Raw genomic sequence first — 20,531 nt, forward strand, 5'->3', positions numbered from 1 at the left:
AAAAAGACAAACTAGGAAAAAGCATGTGCAGTATGTGTGATGAAGAAAAATGACTGCTATTGCTAATACATAAATCAATAAGAAGGCAATTATCCCATATGAGCAAAGAATGGTAATAAGCAATTTGGCAGAAGAAGAAGTTAAAATTACCAACAGAGCCTTGAAAAAAATCTTTAGTCTTCCTAGTAACAGAAAAAAGTAACACAGGAGGACATTAAGGTAAATATTATATTATTTTCACCTATTAAGTTTACAAAACTGAAAATAATAATATTAGAGAGAATGTTGGGGAAAGGATATTTCCCTAAAGGAAAGTGTCAGGAGAAGGTAAATTTTTAGGGAAGGGGGTTGACAGTGAACTGGTTAAGCTCTAAAACTGCATACATTTTAACCTAGAAATTCCTCTTAGATGTTTATACAAGGCTAACAACTGGAAGCATGCAAAGATGTAGCAATTTTTATAATAAATGAAAACTGAAAATTGGAAATAGCTTAAATGTTTAACAATAAGAATATGCCTAATTTTTTTTTAATCTAGTGTGCTCTGTAGTCACGAAAAGATATTGTATATTTATTAGCCAGGAAAGAGGTCTATAGATGAATGAGAGTGAAGAAAAGCAGATTATATTTCAATATGCATAATATGATTCCATTTTTGTATAAAAGTATGTATATCATTTGGAGAAGGCAATGGCATCCCACTCCAGTACTTTTGCCTAGAAAATCCCATGGACGGAGGAGCCTGGTAGGCTGCAGTCCATGGGGTTGTGAAGAGTCGGACACGACTGAGCGGATTCACTTTCACTTTTCACTTTCATGCATTGGAGAAGGAAATGGCAACCCACTCCAGTGTTCTTGCCTGGAGAATCCCAGGGACAGGGAAGCCTGGTGGGCTGACATCTATGGGGCCGCACAGAGTCGGACACAACTGAAGCGACTTAGCAGCAGCATGTATATCATTATCACAGAAAGAATTTTGAAAAGCAAACACCAAAATGTTAACTGTAATGAGATTGTTAGTACTTTTATATTGTTTATTTGTACTGTCTATTTTCAACAATGAATATGGATTGGTTTTATAGTAATAGTTATAACAATATAATTAATTTCAAAAATCACTTTTCTTGTAACTGCTGGACACAGATCAGTCTTGTGGACAAAGAGGGATTGTGCCCCTTGCTGTACAGCCTTGTGTTTTGGTCTGCTTAGAGTAGCTGAAATGTCAAGATAAGGCGCAAAAGAAAAACATGCAATCCAGAGACTTATGCTCTGTAGAGATGAACTCCTGGATCTTAGAAATATTATCTTGCTACCACCCAATTTCCAAGAAATGAGGTCTCCTTGCCTAGTTTAAGAGGTGTGCAGGGTGACTTGTGAAATGGGTGTCACGTCTGCTCTTCGGATAAAGAATGTCTTCATTTTCAATCGGGTTTCCATGAAATAAGTCTTTCTACAGAAGTTGTCCTTTTCTCCACGTCCACCTTCCCCCTTCTTTCCCATCGATCAGCCCTCCTGGTCACAGGCTTCTTCCCTGCCTTCACTACACAGACGCAGACACAAGTAGACATGTCTTCCCTTCCTTTTCTTGGTTAGGTCTGTGTATCCATCTGTCTGTCTGTCTGTCATCTAACAAGTTGCCCCTTGTTAGATGGGGCCCTTCCACTGACCTTTTGGAAGCACCTGGTGAGCACTGAACAGGTGAGCATTGAGGTGGGAGCCTGGGGAGCCCGATCGTTTGCAGCCTCCCACACCTCTGAACAAAGGCGCCACCGGCTCCTGACGGTCACTGTGCAGACACAGGTCACTTCAAGTAGAGACATGCTAGGATTTGGTTGAAGGGACACAAAAGTTAGAAAAAGAAGGGGTGAGGAGGTCGAATGGTCTGCTTTCCAGGAGACTTGGGTGGAAGCATGGTCTCACTGGGAAAGAGCCGCAGAGCCAGATATGTGGCCAAGGTAGCCACGTTAGAATCACAGGCAGAAATGCGCCTGCCGGTACGGCCATGTGCAGATACCACGTCCATCGCTTACGCCTGCTCACACCCAAGACGCCTGGTGATTGAATTCTAAATGGCACAGAGAAGGCCCCTCCAGATCCTCTGTGGATGTGAGCAAAACGGGCTTTTGAAACCATGCCAGGACCACAAGCTCTGAGAGAAAATAACACATGGAAATTTTTTTTCTAAAGGAAGAAAAAGGCAGTTTGGCATCTATTCATAGAAATGGGATTAGATTTAATTAAAGGGGGAACCCCAGCTCCATCTGGTTCTCTCTGTGTCAGCCCTGGGGAGGGATATTACTGCAAGAGCTAGGGATTATGTCTTGGCTTTTCTAGATTTCCTCCTCAGGGTTCAAATATAAAATCCAAACCGACCTTTGTTTGGGAAATTGTAATCTGGACACCGTTGGCTCCCTGACTGTCTATACTCTCTTGAGTCACCTCCATAGCTGAGTGACCAGCTCTCAGGAACTTCTTGGAAATATACTGTTGTTCTCTTTTTCACAGTGACAATGAATCCTGAAACTGAATGGTGCTAATGCTTTCCAAGAGAAGCAGCCCCGGAGGAAGCCCGCTGGGCCTGCCAACAGAGGATGAAGAGGATCCGAATTTAATTAACTTCAAATCAATGTAAACACAAGAACCTTTTGCTGTTGCTTCCAACGCCCACTCTTCCGTCGCCCAATGCATCACCTTTACTTGGAAGAATGCTTGATTGAGAAGTGCTGGGCAAAGGCCTGGATGCCATCCATCGCTGAGGGTGGGGGAGCCACGAGGTGCAGTCAGCGCTCATCACGGGGTGTTCCCTCCGCTCAGCCGACCTCTAGGGACTGGACTACCACACTGGCTATGCTGAGTCCCTGTTACCTTTCTGCTTCATTCCTTGAGTACAAAACTGGACACTCTTATCTCTGGTTTCCTTCTGGGTCACTTTATGACCTAAATAGCTGGATAATTTCTTCTGATTAGTCAAGTCTTCTGATAGGTCAGTCACGTTCAGCAGGAACTTTGCTCAAGGTGAGTTATGTCATGGAAAAGACAGCAAACAAAGCAAGTGTTTCAATGTGTACGCCATCCCAGGGGGGTGGTAAGCTTGTTCCTGCCTGCCGTGAGACGCAGCGTGAGATACACAGTCAAAGGGATGCTGTTTGGTGACGTGTGGACTGTAAGTTGGCCAGGTGACAGAGAAATGGGAATTTTCCATGAAAGAGCGACTGTTTTCCTTCTCAGCTAAAATCAGCTGCTTGTTTCCACTTCCCCATGGCTCTTCCTTGTCCTCGCCACACCTCCCTGGCGTGTGGTGTGTGGGTAGATGGGAGCAGCTGGGCCTCTTCCGTCACCTTCTGTGTCCTGGAGATCTTTAAGGTCATCTGGAACAAACAGAACGGCATTAGGCTCTCTCTGTGTGGGTGGCGGGGACCTCTCCTCGCACTCAGGACCTCTCCTGCGCCCGGGACAGGTCTGGTGTGCTCAGCGCCACTCCCCAGGAGGCCAACACCCGTCCATCAGAGATGACATTCTACGTGATACTGTTGACATCCTCCTGCTAGAAGTGACGGCGCAAAATCAGAGGGGCCTATTTATCACTCCCACTCACGTAAAATCAATCTCCATTTAATCCTTAATTTTCCACTTCTGACCTTTAAAGCAATCGAGCAAATTAGGACTCCTCAGCTCTTCCACAGCACCCAATATTTTATTCCAGGAAAGAAACAAAGAATGAAAACGGTCTTTTACTCCCCACCCATAAACTGAGGCGGGGGTGGCGTGGGGTGGTTGAGGGTCACCAAACATTTGCTGCTGAATTTGGGGTCTTGTGTTTGAAAGGCCGCCGTAATGCATGACACATTCAGAATCCCTTACCTTCTGAACTGTGCCCACAATTTTAAAGGCAGAATTCCAGGCTACGGAGATCTTTCTGCTCCACCGAAAAATAGAACTATCTGGCTGTGTTTAACCACTGCTCTTACGCCATCCTGGGACTGTGCAGAGCTTTGGCAAAAAAACAGTCTTCATGGTACAGAACCACAACAGATGTCTGTTGTATTCTTTTTAGCACATCCGAATACGGCATTTTTGTTTTGCATGTTTTCTAAAGTCTTTTTCTGATGTGAACCATTTTTCAAAGTCTTTAGTGAACTTGTTACAATATTGCTTCTGTTTTATGCTTTCGGCTGGGGGGCATGGTTGGCCAAGAGGCATGTGAAATCTTAGTTCCCAACCAGGGATCAAACCCGCAACCCCTGCGTTGGAAGGCAAAGTCTTAACCACTGGACTGCCAGGGAAGCCCCCTGTTTTGCATATTCGTATTCAACTTGTGGTCCACAGTGACTCTCGGATATTTATGCCAGAATTGCCATTTCACCAAATCGTCATTTCAGCCTGTTTCATTTCTTTGTTTCTCATCAACATGTTGACTCTCTGAAGAGTCTCTTCTCTAGCTAGCTGTGTAAGATTTTTGCTGAACGCTTAGGTAGGCAAACATCACCCAACCCTATCAAATAATGGATGTTGGCAGTTCAGAGAAGGACAGGGGTTCTTGGAATCTCACTTGATGAAGCACTATTTCATAATATGGTAAAAATATTCTTATTCAATATGTGAAATTACTTCAAATTCCAGAAGAAGCCAGCTTCAGCAATATATCATTGAATTTATATCTGAAAAATGTACTAACCCCTCTAATTGCACAATGTGCAAAGCACTTTAAAAAATATAGTTTATTCTGGCAAGATATGTTAGTATGGGTCAGAGCAGCCAAGGGTCGCTTCTAGTGCTCTGTATATTTTATTTACTATCCAATCAAAAGGCATAGGTTATGGTCCTTCTGAGAACTGTTTTTTAACCCAAACTAAATTTTTATGTTTTAGATTATTGTTAGTAAAAATCTTAATAATTTGCCCTAATTAGATGGCCAATTAGAGCATAATGTGGCTTTAGAATATTTTCAAGATGTTTACATGTTATTGCAGTTTTGAACATGTTAAGCAAGTTAGGTTAACAACGTTGCCTCGTTGAACTCCTCAGGAAACTTATGGTAATAAACGTATGAAAACCTCAGTCTAAACTTGGTGGCGTGACTCCTTTCTCTGGGAAGGTCATTGTTGTCCAAACACTGAGCACACAGCTCACGTCAGTCTTGACGTCCAAGAGGTGATGGGCACCTCTCATCACCCTCCCAGCTCTGACAATGTAGAGGGGCACTTTAAAAAATACATCTGTCTATTTGTTTGTTTTGGTTGTTTAAACTCTCAGTTTTCACCATCTCTGGAAGAAGGCCCTTATGTTGAGTAAACATAAAGTGTACACATTGGTTTCAACTCTATCAGAATTGTACAAATTCTGAATATAGTAGAGTGAGAAGATGTAGCTTCACACTGGGAAGATGGCTAAAATCCTCACTGTGAGGAAAACCCTGACCTTTCTACTGAAGTACATTCACACATGCTGCTTTTTCACACTCAGGATGAAATCTGGGTTTTCCGTTTAGATCTACAATAAGCAATCCAGAGTAGCTTCATAGACTATATTTCTTCTATCTTCAGTCAGTTCAGTCACTCAGTCGTGTCCGACTCTTTGCGACCCCATGAATCGCAGCACACCAGGCCTCCCTGTCCATCACCAACTCCCAGAGTTCACTCAAACTCACATCCATCGAGTCGGTGATGCCATCCAGCCATCTCATCCTCTGTCGTCCCCTTTTCCTCTGCCCCCAATCCCTCCCAGCAGCAGAGTCTTTTCCAATGAGTCAACTCTTCGCATGAGGTGGCCAAAGTACTGGAGTTTCAGCTTTAGCATCATTCCTTCCAAAGAAATCCAGGGCTGATCTCCTTCAGAATGGACTGGTTGAATCTCCTTGCAGTCCAAGGGACTCTCAAGAGTCTTCTCCAACACCACAGTTCAAAAGCATAAATTCTTCAGCGCTCAGCTTTCTTCTATCTTATGATAACCAGAAGATCATGGTATATTAATGTGGCATGGAAGTAATCAAATTGGTTGTTAATAATTACATAACCCTACCAACCAATTGCCTGAATGATTTATTTTTTTGAACAGCTCTTTGACACTGTCTTGTCTGACACCTTAATTTTACTTTCCTCTTAGTCCTTTTGGGGGTGGTTATTTTAAAATATCTGGTGGGAGGTTTCTGGTTTGTTTTGGTTTTTGTCCTTTTCTAAATAATATATCATGTTCATGAGATAGCAATACATACAAGTATATAAAATAAACCTTTTTAATCAACTCAATAGATGCTCTAAGCCCTTTTTGAAATTATATTTTAAGAAGTTAAATTCTTAAAGCAAAGTGTTAACAGTCACATGAAGGCTTTAACTCATTGTTCTACAAGATTAGAAATATATGTTGAACTATTTATGGCAAGCAAAGGCGGATGGGGCCCCTTGCCAATTGGACTCCAGGTGGAGAAGGCTCAGTTAATCATCCTCCTTAGTTCCCATCACATCATTATCACTGGCCTTTGTTGTCTGCATGCTGAGTTGCGTTAGTCTCGTCCAACTCTTTGCAACCCCATGGACTGTAGCCCACCAGGCTCCTCTGTCCATGGGATTCTCCAGGCAAAAATACTGGAGTGGGTTGCCCTTTCCTACTCCAGAGGATCTTCCTGACCCAGGGATTCAACCCATGTCTCCTGTGTTTCCTGCATTGCAGGCGGATCCTTTACCCCCTGAGCCACGTGGGAAGCCAAGTTATAGGTAAATAATTGGACTTTTTTTTAAACAAAAAGCCTATTTACATTTTTTACTTCTTTGGTCTGCATGGACTCAGTTAATAGTCTCTAGATACTTCAAACAGTAAGTGCTGTCTTTTCCAGTGTAAAGACCAGTAGAGATTGATCTCTGTATTCCTCTGACTTAGGTGAAATCCCTGAAATTACAAATAACTAAGGAACGTGGGAAAATTGCTTGTTTAATAAATGTCAGTTTTCAGGAAGAGCAGGAATGGTAGTGATTCAACAAGTTAAAAAACAATCTGATAGACTAGCAATAATTACGGAGAAGGCAATGGCAACCCACTCCAGTACTCTTGCCTGGAAAATCCCATGGACAGAGGAGCCTGGTAGGCTGCAGTCCATGGGGTCGATAAGGGTCGGACATGACTGAAGCGACTTAGTTCTCACTTTTCACTTTCATGCATTGGGGAAGGAAATGGCAACCCACTCCAGTGTTCTTGCCTGGAGAATCCCAGGGACGGGGGAGTCTGGTGGGCTGCAGTCTATAGGGTCGAACAGAGTCAGATATGACTGATGAGACTTAGCAGCAGCAGCAGGAATAATTAATATATGTGTATCCTGCTTTTAAAATTAAAAATGAGATTAATGTAAAAAAAATTCTGTTGGATGCTCTCACAAGCCGTGTAAAGTATTTTTTCAAGAGGTCAATAAGATCATCATATACCATATTTATCAGTTGGCATTTGTCCCAGCAATATGTAAGTTCTACCTTGTAAGCTTCATATAAGAAATGGACCCATTACTACTGAACAGAACTGATTTGCAAAGCTATCAAGGTTTTACAACCGATTGAGGGTTTCAGGCTTTTTCTCCCACTTTGCATGCTGAGAATGATATTTTATAATATTTTTTCATTATGGCTTTACAAACATCAGGTATACATAGTTAAATATGTATGTATAGGTTATTCTACCCTCAGCTGCATAGTTTTTGATAAAAATAAGTACATACATGTGTATAATCCAAATTGCTCATTTAGCAGTGATATACTGAGAAGTATTTCTAAATTTAATTGAAAAGCACAACAAGATAGAAGGAAAGACTATTTTCTATTTTAATTTCTATATAATTAGTGTATACCAATATTTAGAATAAACATTTATTTACAATGAGATATTTACTAAAATGTTGATGACTAAGTGTAAAGAGGTGAATTATGCCTCTTTCTAAAGGAAAATCCTTTTAACTTCTATAACTATTAAAAAGGATTCTTACCTTCATAATCATATTCTTTTCCTCTGTATACCTCTTAAAATAAAGGAAGCCATATCAATTCAAAAAGTTCTTATAGACTTGAACCCGTTTTACCTGAAATTGTCTAGACTAAAAATTAATTGGATTCTCTGAGTATCTAAAAGGTATTATCGCACACTTTTGTCTTTTTCTCTCTGACAAAATATTTTTAAATTTAAAGTTTAACTATCTATGGGAATGTAATTTTTAAGAGAGTATTTTCAGTAAAAATGGAGAAATTCTAGAGATAAAACCGTCTGTTTTTCCTGATTGCTCACTTTTCTTCATCCCTTTAATTCTAATTGTGACAGAGCGGGGCTGACTGGCAGGTTCATAATATGTAGATAACATGAAGACTTCCTTGAATGAAGGTGCATTCTTGCAGGTCACAAAAACTAGTCAGTACGTTGACAAATGCTGAGCAAAGGTTGCTCCTCATGGTCTCACCCAAAGTAAGACATGGTCAGTTATGACATTGCTGCTAAGTCTCTTCAGTCGTGTCCGACTCTGTATGACCCCATAGACGGCAGCCCACCAGGCTCCTCCGTCCATGGGATTTTCCAGGCAAGAGTACTGGAGTGGGTTGCCATTGCCTCAGCCTCTAAAGTTGGCTGGCATGTGAATTTCCAATCTGCTTTAACCAAAATGACTGAGCAGCTAAAGTGGTGGGACAGATCAGCCTGGAAATGACTTGGCCCCAAAGAGCACACAGTTTCACAGAGTTAGGGAAAGGATGCTAAGAGAGAACATACCAGCTTGACTCTGTACTCCTTTATGTGTGAAGGAAAAAAAAAAAAAGATCTTGTCAAAAATAATTTTATTCATCTGTAGAATTAGAGGCTGGACTTAATTCCTCCCTGATACACAGGTGCCTCAGCTCTGGGATTCTCTTCTTTGCCCTCTGGGCAGGGGGTTTCATGGAGAAAAGAAATATAAGTTTTATTAACAAAAGAGTAAATACTTTATTTAAGGTGATGATACAAGTGCAAAATATGAATTGTTTCTTCTCCAGCCAGCACTGAATGTCGGTGAAGCCAGCTTAGCTGTTTGTTTTGAAACTCTGTGGATCTGTTCAGAAATGTCCCCATCTTGTTCCAAGTGGTGACTGGTAACTTTTCACCAGGTACAAGTGTACCTGACCCTGCTCCATCCCAGATGGCCCTCCATCCTTCCTGTGTGCTTATACTGCCCAGCTTCCACCTCAGCGATCTGGGATAGGTATCCCTGAGGAAGCAATCACACAGACTTACGTCAAGATGTGTGTTCTGAGCAGGGCTGAAATGAGCAAGGAGAACTCAGTGGGCTGAGGAAGGCGGCGGGGGGGCGGAAATGTGAGGGAGTTCTTAGGAAGTTCTCTGGTTAAAGAGGAGAAACCAAGAATAGTGGTGAGGATCAAAAGGGCAAGAGAGAAAACCAAAACAACCCAGACAACAGAAGGGCAGGAGAGGAGTCACAGTCTGGGACACAGATGGGAGGCCGCCGTCGGAAGCGGGCCGGAAGGGGTGGGGTGAGGCGAAGGGTCCGGGTGAGCCCACGGTGACCCCGCAGCTGCCTCTGCTGACCCCGGAAGTGCAGAGCAGTGGCCGGCCTGGCCTGACGCGGGGACCACTCCCTTCGTCAGAGCTGCCCATCCTGCCTGCTGAGCTGGGAACTCCGGTTCCAGGGAGACAGCATCCACAGCGGACCCTGGAAGAGGGCTCGTGTTCTTCTGTCAGAGCTGACGGGCCAGCTGGGGGAGGCGGCAGGTCACCTGCGTCTCTGCCCAGATCAAGAGTGGTGACCTGAGGAGGGGACAGGGTAGGGCCCAGAAATAAATGAAGATGCTTCTCCTGGAAAGAAAGAAAGATACTTTTCCTAGTTTCCTTAAATGCTGGTGCGTTTGTTTAAGTGAGACTCTTGGTTCCAGTAAGAAGTCCCACTCAGAGCAAGAAGCAGAGGGACTCCAGATCCAAACTGGGGAAAGGCAGGAAGACAGGCCAGTGTTGCTGCGATGAGGCACACCAGCAGGGGGCTCCAGCACATCCAGGCTTCTAGTTTCCTGACTTTGCTTCATTCTGAGGCTAACTTTCTCTACAGCTAGTGGCTCCAGGGCTCATCCTTCCATTTTTACCATCAGAGAAGAAGGGAGTCTCTTTCCTTGCATCTGATTAAGAAAAGTCCTCTAGAAGGAATTAGACTGGACCGCTGGAGTTTTATGTCTAACCTTGTGAAAATGGGAGTTGGAACTGACTGGGATGGACAATTTTTCTCTTATGGGGCCTGGAGTGTGTGCATGTGTGCATGTACCGGTTGGTTGGTTGAATGAGTGGATGAGTAGGGGGGTGGTTGACTAGTGACTTGATTGGTTGGGGAAAAGAGGATGTGGGGGGAGGCAGTTTCCAAGGGGAATCCGAGTTCTGTGACCAGACCGGGGCATTCCAGCCCAGCCAAGGACGCGGTTCTTCACCACTGTTGTGTTCCTCTTTCCTGATCCACTTAACCATGCAGAGTGAGAGCTCCAGAACCATTCAGGTTCTCAGGATGGGATTTACTGATGCTTTTCATGTTCTTTGGGCATTTAAAATATTTTCTAAATGTTTTGCAGCAAATATCCATTGCCTTTATAATATAAGGTTTTGTTTTTTAAAGAACAGAATGGGTAAGTTTTCAGTAATCAAGGCAGAAATATTAAGAACCAAAATATAGAAAAATCCTAATTTTAGGTTGATGTTCTTGCAGTATGTCTTTTGAAACTTAGTTGTAAAGCTGACAATATATTTAGGTGTACGTGACCAGGACTATTTCTTTTCTAGGTAGGAGAAAGGATACTGAAAAACATACAAACATAAAAAGTAAGAGGCCCTCAAAGCTTTGCTCCATAAGCAGAATATATAGATTTTTATACATGTAATGCAGGCAGTTTATTTTACCCCTTTCTCTTCAGAGACAATGAGAGAAGCAGGAAATCTGGAAATCTGTTGTGGATGAAGTCACTGTTTATGACAGGATGAGAGAGGGTTAAAGATGTTGTCAGGACCCTGATAAACTAAACGAGAATAAGACAGAACAGGAAATATCTTCGCTCCCCATAATGCATAATATCTAATTACTCAGGTTCTTTTCATTTTCTTGCCCTAAGGATCATTTAACATTAAGGAAGATTTTTGCATAAAGAGCAAAACTATTTTGCATTTAAAATTCTCTTTCTCATGTCCTTTTGTCACTGTCCAATTTTCCACAGTGAATACACGCAGCTTTGACAGAGGAAAAAGCTACTGAAAATAAAGTCCAGTTAAAATCTGCTTTCTAAGAAAGAAGTGAGAAGAGGGCTGGGGTGCACCTCGGTGGGATGTTCATGGGGTGACTCCCTAGAGACAGCCAGCAGGAGCGAGTTCTTCTTAAAAGGGCAGGCACACTTACCAGCTCCTGTTGGAGAGTTTAGAAGGGTCAGTGAGAGGGGAAGCCAGTCAGAAATTTTGGACAGAGGAAATATTGGAAGTCTTCCCTGAAGATGCCACTGGGATTCATTTATTCAGCAAACATGTATTGAGTGTCTATTATGAGAGGGTAGGTAGAGCGGCAAGATGAGGCCCAGAGCCGCTGGAGCCAACTGCCTGGGTTGGAACGCTGGCCGTGTGCCTCTGGGCAGGCTACTTAGCGTCCCTGCGCTCTGTCGCTTCATGAGACTTTGGGAAGACCGCACTAGTTGATCCATATGAGTGCTCTGAACGGTGAATGCCTGCTGTTGAGTGTTAAGAATTGTATATTGCTGGCTGGTACACTTATGGTCTCTGTCCTTAAGGAGGAGGCTGAAACAACACAAACCAGAAGTCTATGAAGCAAGATGAAAGACCTGCCAGGTTCATTTTGTCAGGTCACAGAATTGCTGGGAGGCTCCCCAGCTGAATAGCTTGTACGAAATCGTGCTGCCCAGGGCTCCTGCCCCAGGCACCCTTTTGTAGGTTACTGGGTCACAGAAGGCAGGTCTCATGAAGGGCGTTTCATTCTAAGTCAGCATGACAGGGTGATGATGAAGACTTTTACTGAGCGTTTCCTCTGTAACAGGTACTTTTCTAAGCGTACGTGGGAGTTAACTCCCTCACCTGCTCAGGCAGGTATGTTATTACCCCCATTTTACAGACGGCACAGAAAGAGGAGATAACTTGCTCGTGGTCACACAGGTGGTATATGGTAGAGCTGGGATTTGAACCCAGGTCATCCATCTCCAAAATTAGCCTGTATGTCACCATGGTCACCCTGTAGATGTACCGTTTTTATTGACTTCATAGGAATTTTGCAAGTGTGACGCTGGCTGCTATTTGCCCACTTCCTTGAGTTTCATTCATCTGTTCCTTCAGCTGACGTTCACTGAGCTCCTTGCTCTAAGTGGGGCACAGTGTGACCTATTAGGTGCAGAACAGAAGCCAGAATCCTCCCATCAAGCTGTTTCAGGAGATAAGGCTTGTGCCCAAAGGCGGAAAGTGACGTGTTTCTGGTGAGGAGCAGCGGATGAGGGCTCAGGGACACAGGAGCAAAGATGGTTTGGGGATGGCAGAGCAGGAAACACCTCAGCTCACTCAGAGCAGAATCTTGAAGGACAGAAGGTTTTGACAGATGGTCATTCAAGAACACGTCATTGCAGTCAATGAGAATTTCTTGGTTTGACAAATGTATCATGGTCATGCATCATTTCCTCATGTGGAAGCTCTTTATAGTATCTTTGCAACTTTTCTGAAAGTTGAAGTTTTTTCCAAACTAAAAAGAAAGTTATTTAAAAAGTAATAGCAGTAGATTATGAAAGTGTATAATAAGTTTTTGGATACATTAAATGTCCATTGAATACCGTTTACACATGAGACAGTGAATTTCCATATGATACATTCCATATGATACATTTCCATATGATACGTTTGCAGAGCAGTGCCAAGATTACATCTGTACTGTAACATTTTAATCAACATATAGCAAACTATGACTTTGAATGTATGACTACTAACTTGCCAAATTAACACCACACAATTTTACCTATCAGGCAGTAATATCTATACTAACTTCATAATTATTTAAATGTCCTAGTAAAATCTTCATGTTGACTTATCAAATTATTTTTCATTTTTGTTTAAAAGCACATTTTGCATCTTCAGTGTATTATATCCCATACATTATCATATAGGCAATCTTAGGAGTATGTAACAACTTAGATATAATGGGTGTTTAATAAATACTTAAATTTAATAAATAGGCTGAGTCAGTTTTAAAAAGTTCAGAAAGAGAAGCAGGTACTAGGGAGCATGTGTTGCAGCAGAAGGAATTAAGAGAAGATCTAGGAAGGACACCACCAGCATGGCCAGGTCAGTGTCCTCCCTTTCTTTGCCTTTAAAACCCTGTGGATGGCTTCCTGTGAGAATGAGGCTCTAAGTCCTCGTCATGCCTGCTTCCTGCCTTGCCTCTTGGGTCCCTTGAGGTTTCTAGTGCCTCAGCCAACAGCCTTCTTTCCACTCGTGGACTAGAGGCTGCTCTTTCTTCCCCGGGGCCCCATCCCCTTCCCTGCTCATTGTCACATTAGGTCCCATGCATCCTTCAGGTTTCAGCTCAGTTGAAACCTTCCCTGGCCCCAGCTCTGTGTTGTCAGCACACTTTTTTTTTGGTAGCACTTGCTTGTTGGTGTGATTAGTCAACTAACGCTTGCTTTGATGATAAGCACCTTGAGAACAGATAAATGCTTGCCCTTGATTGTACACATCATAAGAACAGATAAATATCTGTTTGACTTACTCTCGTACCCCAGCACTGAGCATCTCTTGAGATAATATGCCCTCAAAACATGAGATCAGTGAATGGAGAAACTACCAGATTTGATAATTGATTAAGAGGAATGCAGGCTTTTGAACACTAAAGACAGAAAAAGTGGAGCTGCCATCTGCTATGAAAGGGAGCACAGGATAAAAGGCTTCCAGGAGTCACTTATGAACCCAGAATTGTACATATTGATTTGGAGGGCCTGAAGGTCATGAATCTGTTCAGCAGGACATAGCAAATTTAACACTTAAGGGAAATAATACAGCTAAGGAAAGACAGAAAAGGATGAAGAGTTTGTAGGTATATTAGTGAGAATTAGTTTAGAACAGCAAGTAACTCCAAAAGAATAGCAAAAAAATCCAAAAGATAGAGACTTAAACTTGTAAGGACTTCTTTTTGTCTCCCCTAAAAGAGTCTGTAGGCAGGAAGTCCCAGGCTGTTCTGGTGGCTGCATGGTCCCTGGGCCTGCCTTCTCCCTCTCTTCTCTGTGCCACTGTTCTTAGTGTGTGGATTCGATCCTCAAAGTTGCCTTTGGCTCCAGATGTCTGCTGGGGCTCCAGTCATCAAAGCTGTCTTTCTGGCAGCAGGAAGGAAGGAGGAGGAGGTGAAACAGACACCCCTGAAAGCCCAATCCACTTCCGTCTCACTGGCCAAAGCTTAGACAAGAGGTGACTCTTGCTTTAAGTTAAGCTGGGGATGTAGCCTTTGAGATGTGTGCATTGCTACCTTGAAGAAAGTCTATTTACTAAGAATAATAATGCTTCTCAGGTGAGTGAGGGCTGATTGTACCACAGCCTGGAGGAGACAGTCGAGAGAAATGTGGTTTCATAAATACTCCCCCTGCTGAAAGGCACAAGTCTCCAGTAACAGAGGTATGGGATGTTAGCACAACAGGGAAACTCGGGAATCACCTGGTCAGTACTCGCATATTGCTGTTGCAGAGACTTGACCCCAAGAGATGAGGAGACTTAGCCAACATCACACAGCAAGTGGAAGGCAGGGCTGGGCAGAACCAGAGTTCCTGGAGGAAGTCAGGGAACATTAAACAGGGAGTTTGTGGCAGCTCCATCTGAACCCACCCGAATAAGGGCTCACTTTACACAATTTCACAGTCACTCAAGGGAGACCTGGTAGAGGGTGGGCTTGGATCTGCATCTCAGCTGTGTGACCTTCTCTGAGCCTCAGACCCTCTGCTGTGTGAAGGCAGAATGGCACACGCAGGCACCCCATAATTGGTAGTCATTACTATTGTTATCATTAGAAAGCAATAAATCTTTTTGGAATCATGGAATGAATTGGTGAACAAATAAAACATGAATGAATGAAATGAGAACAGCCAGCCAGCCCTCTGAGATGATTTCACTGTAAAGCTGGATGGGTAGCTCCTCACAAATGAGTGAAATTAGTTGGATGGTTCGCTGTCCATCTGAGACATCTCAAGTGTAAAGCTGGGTAGGGAGCGTCTTGTGTGCCCCAGCTCCCCACTCCATCCTTCCGGTTCTCCATGTCTGTCCCCCCGCCGTCTGTGTGCCTTTGGGTCCACTGCAGCCTGCCTGCCAAACCGGGCCGTGCCCCTTGTGACACTGATCCCCTTCCAAACACACCAGTCCTATAAAGGCTGCCTCCACACCTTGATTTAATTTTCCTGTTTTCGCCTTCACATTATCTCCTCTCCCACTATTTTATCTTCACCTCAACCCCCTCTCCCACTCATCGGGCAATATATTTTGAGTGTTTCCATGGGGCTGAGCTCAGGATTGTGGGCCAGTATAAAGAAGACACCAGTCACAGACTCTGGCCTTGAATTATTTCCAGTATGATGACAAATGCCTCTCAGACGTCGTGACTTGGAGGTAAGATGCAGACACCTGTACTGTAGCTGTGTCTTCCTCACCATCCCCCTTCATCGCTGACATTTCTCAACTCTGTCTTGATCTGTTTGCCGCTTAACACCGTTTAGTGTTATCATTAGTAATTCTTATCAAACTTAAAATGCTGGGAAATAGTTATATTTGTGGTCTTTTCTTTTCTATGTTAAGAAAAAAACAAACAAACACTTCATCAATTCAATATCAACACTCCAGGTAAAATAGCATTAAATTACCAGGTGAAACATGCAACACCCAGAAACACTGTTAAGTGAGATCCTCATTAAAATTAATTTGTTTTCATTGAGCATATACCGGATTGGAGTTTTATTTGGAAACACAGAATTTATATCTGTTATAAAATATGGCAATAAGTCTCCTGTGGCTGTAGCCAGGACTGTGTGCCAGCTGGAGCGGAAGCAGAACTCTGGTGTTAGCTTGTCTGGGGAGGCTTCGCATCCAGAGAGCCCGAAGCCCTCTCTGTGGTGAGAACAGCCCGAGTTTCCTCTCCCACCACTTCTGCATCTACCACTAACTAGCTGGATGACTCTGGGACAGCCGCTTCACTTCCCTGGCCTCAGTGTCCCCATCTGCAATCTCAAGACCCTAGATTCAACCATTTCCAAGTCAGCATTTCTCTCACTAAACAGTGCGCAAAAAGCATCTGAGCAGCTGCTTAAAAATTCCAAGTCCAGAGTCTTCATCCCTGAGGGGGTTTGGGCCCAGGAATCAGGGGTTTTAATAAGCATCCCAGATTATTTTCCAGGGGTTAGTCTGAGGGCCATGCTGCGGAATCCACTGTAAGCTCTTACTGAGATCCAGCACTTCAGTGTGCTGGGTCTTCCTCAAAAGCATATTTCAAATAAATTCTCAAAGAAGAAGGAAGAGAAGACGGAGGAAGAAAAATGAAAGGGAATAAGAGAGGCCCCTATCATCCCTGAAAAGGAGCTCTGAAGCGCAGGCGGCCTGGTCCCGGGCTGAATGCTCCCCTCCCCGCCACGCACTGCGGGGGCTTCATCAGAGGGGGCCTCTTACATTACCTACTGTTCCCACACCGCTCCGACAATGGGGTCTGCTTTGACATACTGGACATTTTTAGCAGCCCCTCACAGTGCCAAGCGATTCCCCCAAGACTTGAGGAGATAATAGCACAAGTGAGGCATGACCAACTGAGTCCAGGGAGAGGAGGTGTCTTCAGTGTTTCACCAGGAGGAAAACACAGGCATGAGTCCCTTCGCACCCAGGAGCAACCACCTTCAAAGACCAGCTCCCTTCATCAAGGATCTGAGAGGCAGCAGCTGCTGCTGCTGCTGCTAAGTCGCTTCAGTCATATCTGACTCTGTGCCACCCCATAGACAGCAGCCCACCAGGCTCCCCCGTCCCTGGGATTCTCCAGGCAAGAACTCTGGAGTGGGTTCATTGCCTTCTCCAATGCATGAAAGTGAAAAGTGAAAGTGAATGTGAAGTCGTGTCCGACTCTTCGCAACCCCATGGACTGCAGCCTACCAGGCTCCTCCATCCATGGGATTTTCCAGGCAAGAGTACTGGAGTGGGTTTCCAATGCCTTCTCCGGAGAGGCAGTGGGGAGAGACCTAATTTCCCTTAACTAGGTCTTCTCATTGCTGATCTAGGGTGATAGGTACCACCAGGCACTTTGGGGCATTTAAATCAGGAACTGCTTAGAACAAGAGTGGAAATAACAACAGTGGCTAGAACTCACTTTATGCCAGGGAAAATTCTAAGTAGTCTACCTGCACTAACTCATGTAAGCCTTTCAGCAGCCCCCTGCAAGAGGAATTATGACTGTGGTCATTTTCCAGAGATGGAGGGTCATGGCTACGAAACGGAAGACCCGGGATTCCAGGTAGGGCAGTCCAGCCTTGCAGCTGAAGTTCTCCACTTGGCTCTGCCCCTGTTCTGAGGAGTCTCAGCTCTCCCTCGCTGTAGCTCGTGACCCCAAGAGCTCCCTTTCTCAGCTTGCTCATCCTCATCTCTTTTCCCCATCTCATTTCTGTTCTGCAGGAGGACTTCGCAGAGGGAGGACCAATCAAAGAGGAGTCCGTGCTCGGGAGGATAACAGAGGGCAGCCTCGTACCTTCCTTGGCAGCAAACATTCAGAAATCTGGGGCAAGCAGAGTCTGGTGCCTAGAGAAAATACAGGAGCAACACAGCCTCGAGGATCAGACTCTTCGGGGTCTTGATATTAACACATAATTGCAAGAAAAGCTGGTGCAAGCCCCTCTCCAACCCTCTCCACTCGGCTCAGTCACCTTCAGAGTGAAGGTCTAGTTCATTTTCTTTTGAGGGTTGTACTTTTTTTTCCCCCTAAGTAGGCTCTTCTTAGTCTTTGGGTGATTAGATGAAAAAGATAAAATGCCTCGAGCATGTAAAGTTTCCTCCCACAGGAGGTGAGTGGCTGGGAGAGAGCCTCTGTAATGATGAGTCACTGGCTGGATTTGAAACATCTACAAAGATGCACAGGGTGAAGACTCAGGAAATAACCAGCTGACTGGCACTTCTGAACCCAGTTTCTACCACGGATTAGCTTTCCTAATTTTTTTTCCTCGTCGTTTTTCACTGCTGTGGCGCAAAGCAGCAGCCCGCTCACCAGCCTCATTAAAATGCAGATCTATACTTCCTCCTCTACCTGGAGTCCTGGGAGCCAGACTCCGCACAGAGGGGAGAAATGAGAGCAGGGCTAAAGAGGAACATATAAAAAATAAATGAGCCATTCATAAAAGTGAGTATTATTACCAAAAGGAGCCGTCTGCCAACATCTCTGTGTGTATATTAACTCTGGATGCTGAGCTCTGTAACAACACGGAATTAAGCCAATGCATCATCTTTTTCGCAGTTGCTCACTTGATCTACTATTAACTTTAAACAAACCAATTGTGAAATGAACGCTTGGCTCTGCCATAATGATGATGAGGCTTCACCCGGTACTATTTTTTATAATGTAAGCTTGAAAATTGTGAAAATAAATTCAGCTGTGCTTAGTACACGCTCACAGTTCTGCAAAGAAGCCAGACATTCGGATCAGGTTGGGGGTGGGGGTGGCCTTGTTTCACTCAAACAGCTTTATGAAGTCATTTGCACACATTCTAAAAACTGACTTTATTTTTCTTTAACTTAGCATATCTTTCCCTGAAAATCCGATATGCCAATATGTTGGGCTTTTTGCTGTCTCCATGAGCAACTGCAGATGGCTTTTTTTTCTTCACACTGAAAGATGTGCATGTTCGATGCCTGTCTTTTCTTCTAAGGCCTGTGAATCTACTGAGGTAAAAGTAGCAAAGAATCCCACCAAGAGCCTTCTTGTCATCAGCAAGGTCCCCAAGACAGTCTGAGCACCTGTTTCTTTTAATTTTTTTAAAAAATGTTTTTTACTACAGTATCGTTGCTTTGGGGCTTCCCAGATGGCGCAATGGTAAAGAATCTGCCTGCAATGCAGGAGACACAAGAGACTGGGGTTTCATCCCTGGGTCTGAAAGACACTCTAGGGAAGGCAATGGCAACCCACTCCAGCATTCTTGCCTGGAGAATCCCATGGACAGAGGAGCCTGGCGGGCTACAGTCCATGCTGTTGCAGAGAGTCGGAGACGACTGAGCAACAGGATGTATGAACGTGGTTGCTTTACAATGCTGCGGTAGTTTCTGCTACACAGCAGAATGATTCAGCTATACGTACACATGCATCCCCTCTTTTCTGGATTTCCTTCCCATTCAGGTCACCACAGAGCACTGAGTGGCGTTCCCTGTCTGAGCACCTACTTCTTACGCAGCTGAATGAGTCTTTTATTGCTCTTTGCTTCTCACAGTTGGAGCTGGGCTCAGGCCCCTCTGGCGAGCTGTGACTCTGAAGGAATAACAACAACTGACCCCCACCCGTGGCTGGTGGAATCAGGGTGGTGACTCTGCAGGCACCCCTTGTACATCTCTGCGGGCTACAAGCTCGCGTCTGTCACCTGCAGTTCTGAGAACAGTCCGCTACAGACGCTGGCCGGAAGGGTCATTATGGTCACTGATGTCCTCACCATCTGGAATGGTCATAGTTGTCAGGATCTGAGCTGACTCACCGTGCTGAGGAGTCGGTTCGCTCATGGCACCTCCAACCAGGAGGGGCGAAGTTGCTTAGTGCTGCCACAGGAAGCAAATGCCCGCCAGATGAAAAGGAGGGGCCGCTGATCTGCTCTTGCCTGTTTGAAAATAAAGTGGCTTGGTATCTCCTGCTCAGCTGCATCTAATAACAGGCCATACTTCCTGCCAGGAGCTGGGCTGTGTCCATGGGCAGAGGACCTGTCCTTCCTCTCTGTGGTGCCCTGAGGAGCTGCAATTCCCTGGTGGAGACTGAAGCAGTCTGGTGTGGAGAGGCTGCACAAACAGATGAGGATACGATTTTTTATGCAACACCCGCCCTGCCGCATTTGCCCTTAGCTTGTTCTGTGCAAATCCTGCCCTCACCAGAGACACCTGGTGGCTGGCACACTCGGGCCCTGCGGAAAGCCCCATCAGCAGCTGGATGCTCTGAGGGGGTCACTCATCCTGAACTTCAGCTCTTACCTCCTGGCCACCCTTGATTTGGGACTTCCAACCTCCAGAGTTGTGAGCAAACACACTCAGTCTGTGGGCATTTGTATGGCAGCCCTAGGAAACTAAGCCCATGGGGGACCCTCAGATCTTACATGTCATGAGAAGCAGCCGGCAGACCAGAGCCCAGTGGACTCTCCTTATGACTGAGGCTTTCGTCAGCTCCTCCTTGAGATGCGGCACCAAATATCCTTAGAGTCTGTGCTATAAAATATGAAGTTTTCATCTCGGGGGGGTTGATTTCTTTGAATCAACTCCTTCTGTCCCCATCAAGGATCCTGAGTCTAGGCTGAAATCTCACCTCTGTCCTCTCC

General features: G+C 44.6%; 1 protein-coding gene across 2 annotated transcripts in view; it reads left to right on the forward strand.

Moving 5' to 3' along the window:
* TMEM154 (transmembrane protein 154) overlaps nucleotides 1-5,058 on the forward strand; it is a 52,267-nt gene extending 47,209 nt beyond the window's left edge. For both annotated transcript variants that reach the window (XM_070768989.1, XM_019978027.2), the window contains exon 7: nucleotides 2,506-5,058. Coding sequence is in view for 1 of the 2 variants with exons in the window: in XM_019978027.2 (XP_019833586.2) it covers nucleotides 2,506-2,521 (16 nt within the window). In the remaining variant the exon portion in view is untranslated. The remainder of the gene's footprint in view (nucleotides 1-2,505) is intronic.
* The last annotated feature ends 15,473 nt before the right edge of the window (nucleotides 5,059-20,531 follow it).

Source organism: Bos indicus, chromosome 17 (genome assembly GCF_029378745.1).
Source record: "Bos indicus isolate NIAB-ARS_2022 breed Sahiwal x Tharparkar chromosome 17, NIAB-ARS_B.indTharparkar_mat_pri_1.0, whole genome shotgun sequence".
NCBI classification, from domain to species: domain Eukaryota; kingdom Metazoa; phylum Chordata; class Mammalia; order Artiodactyla; family Bovidae; genus Bos; species Bos indicus.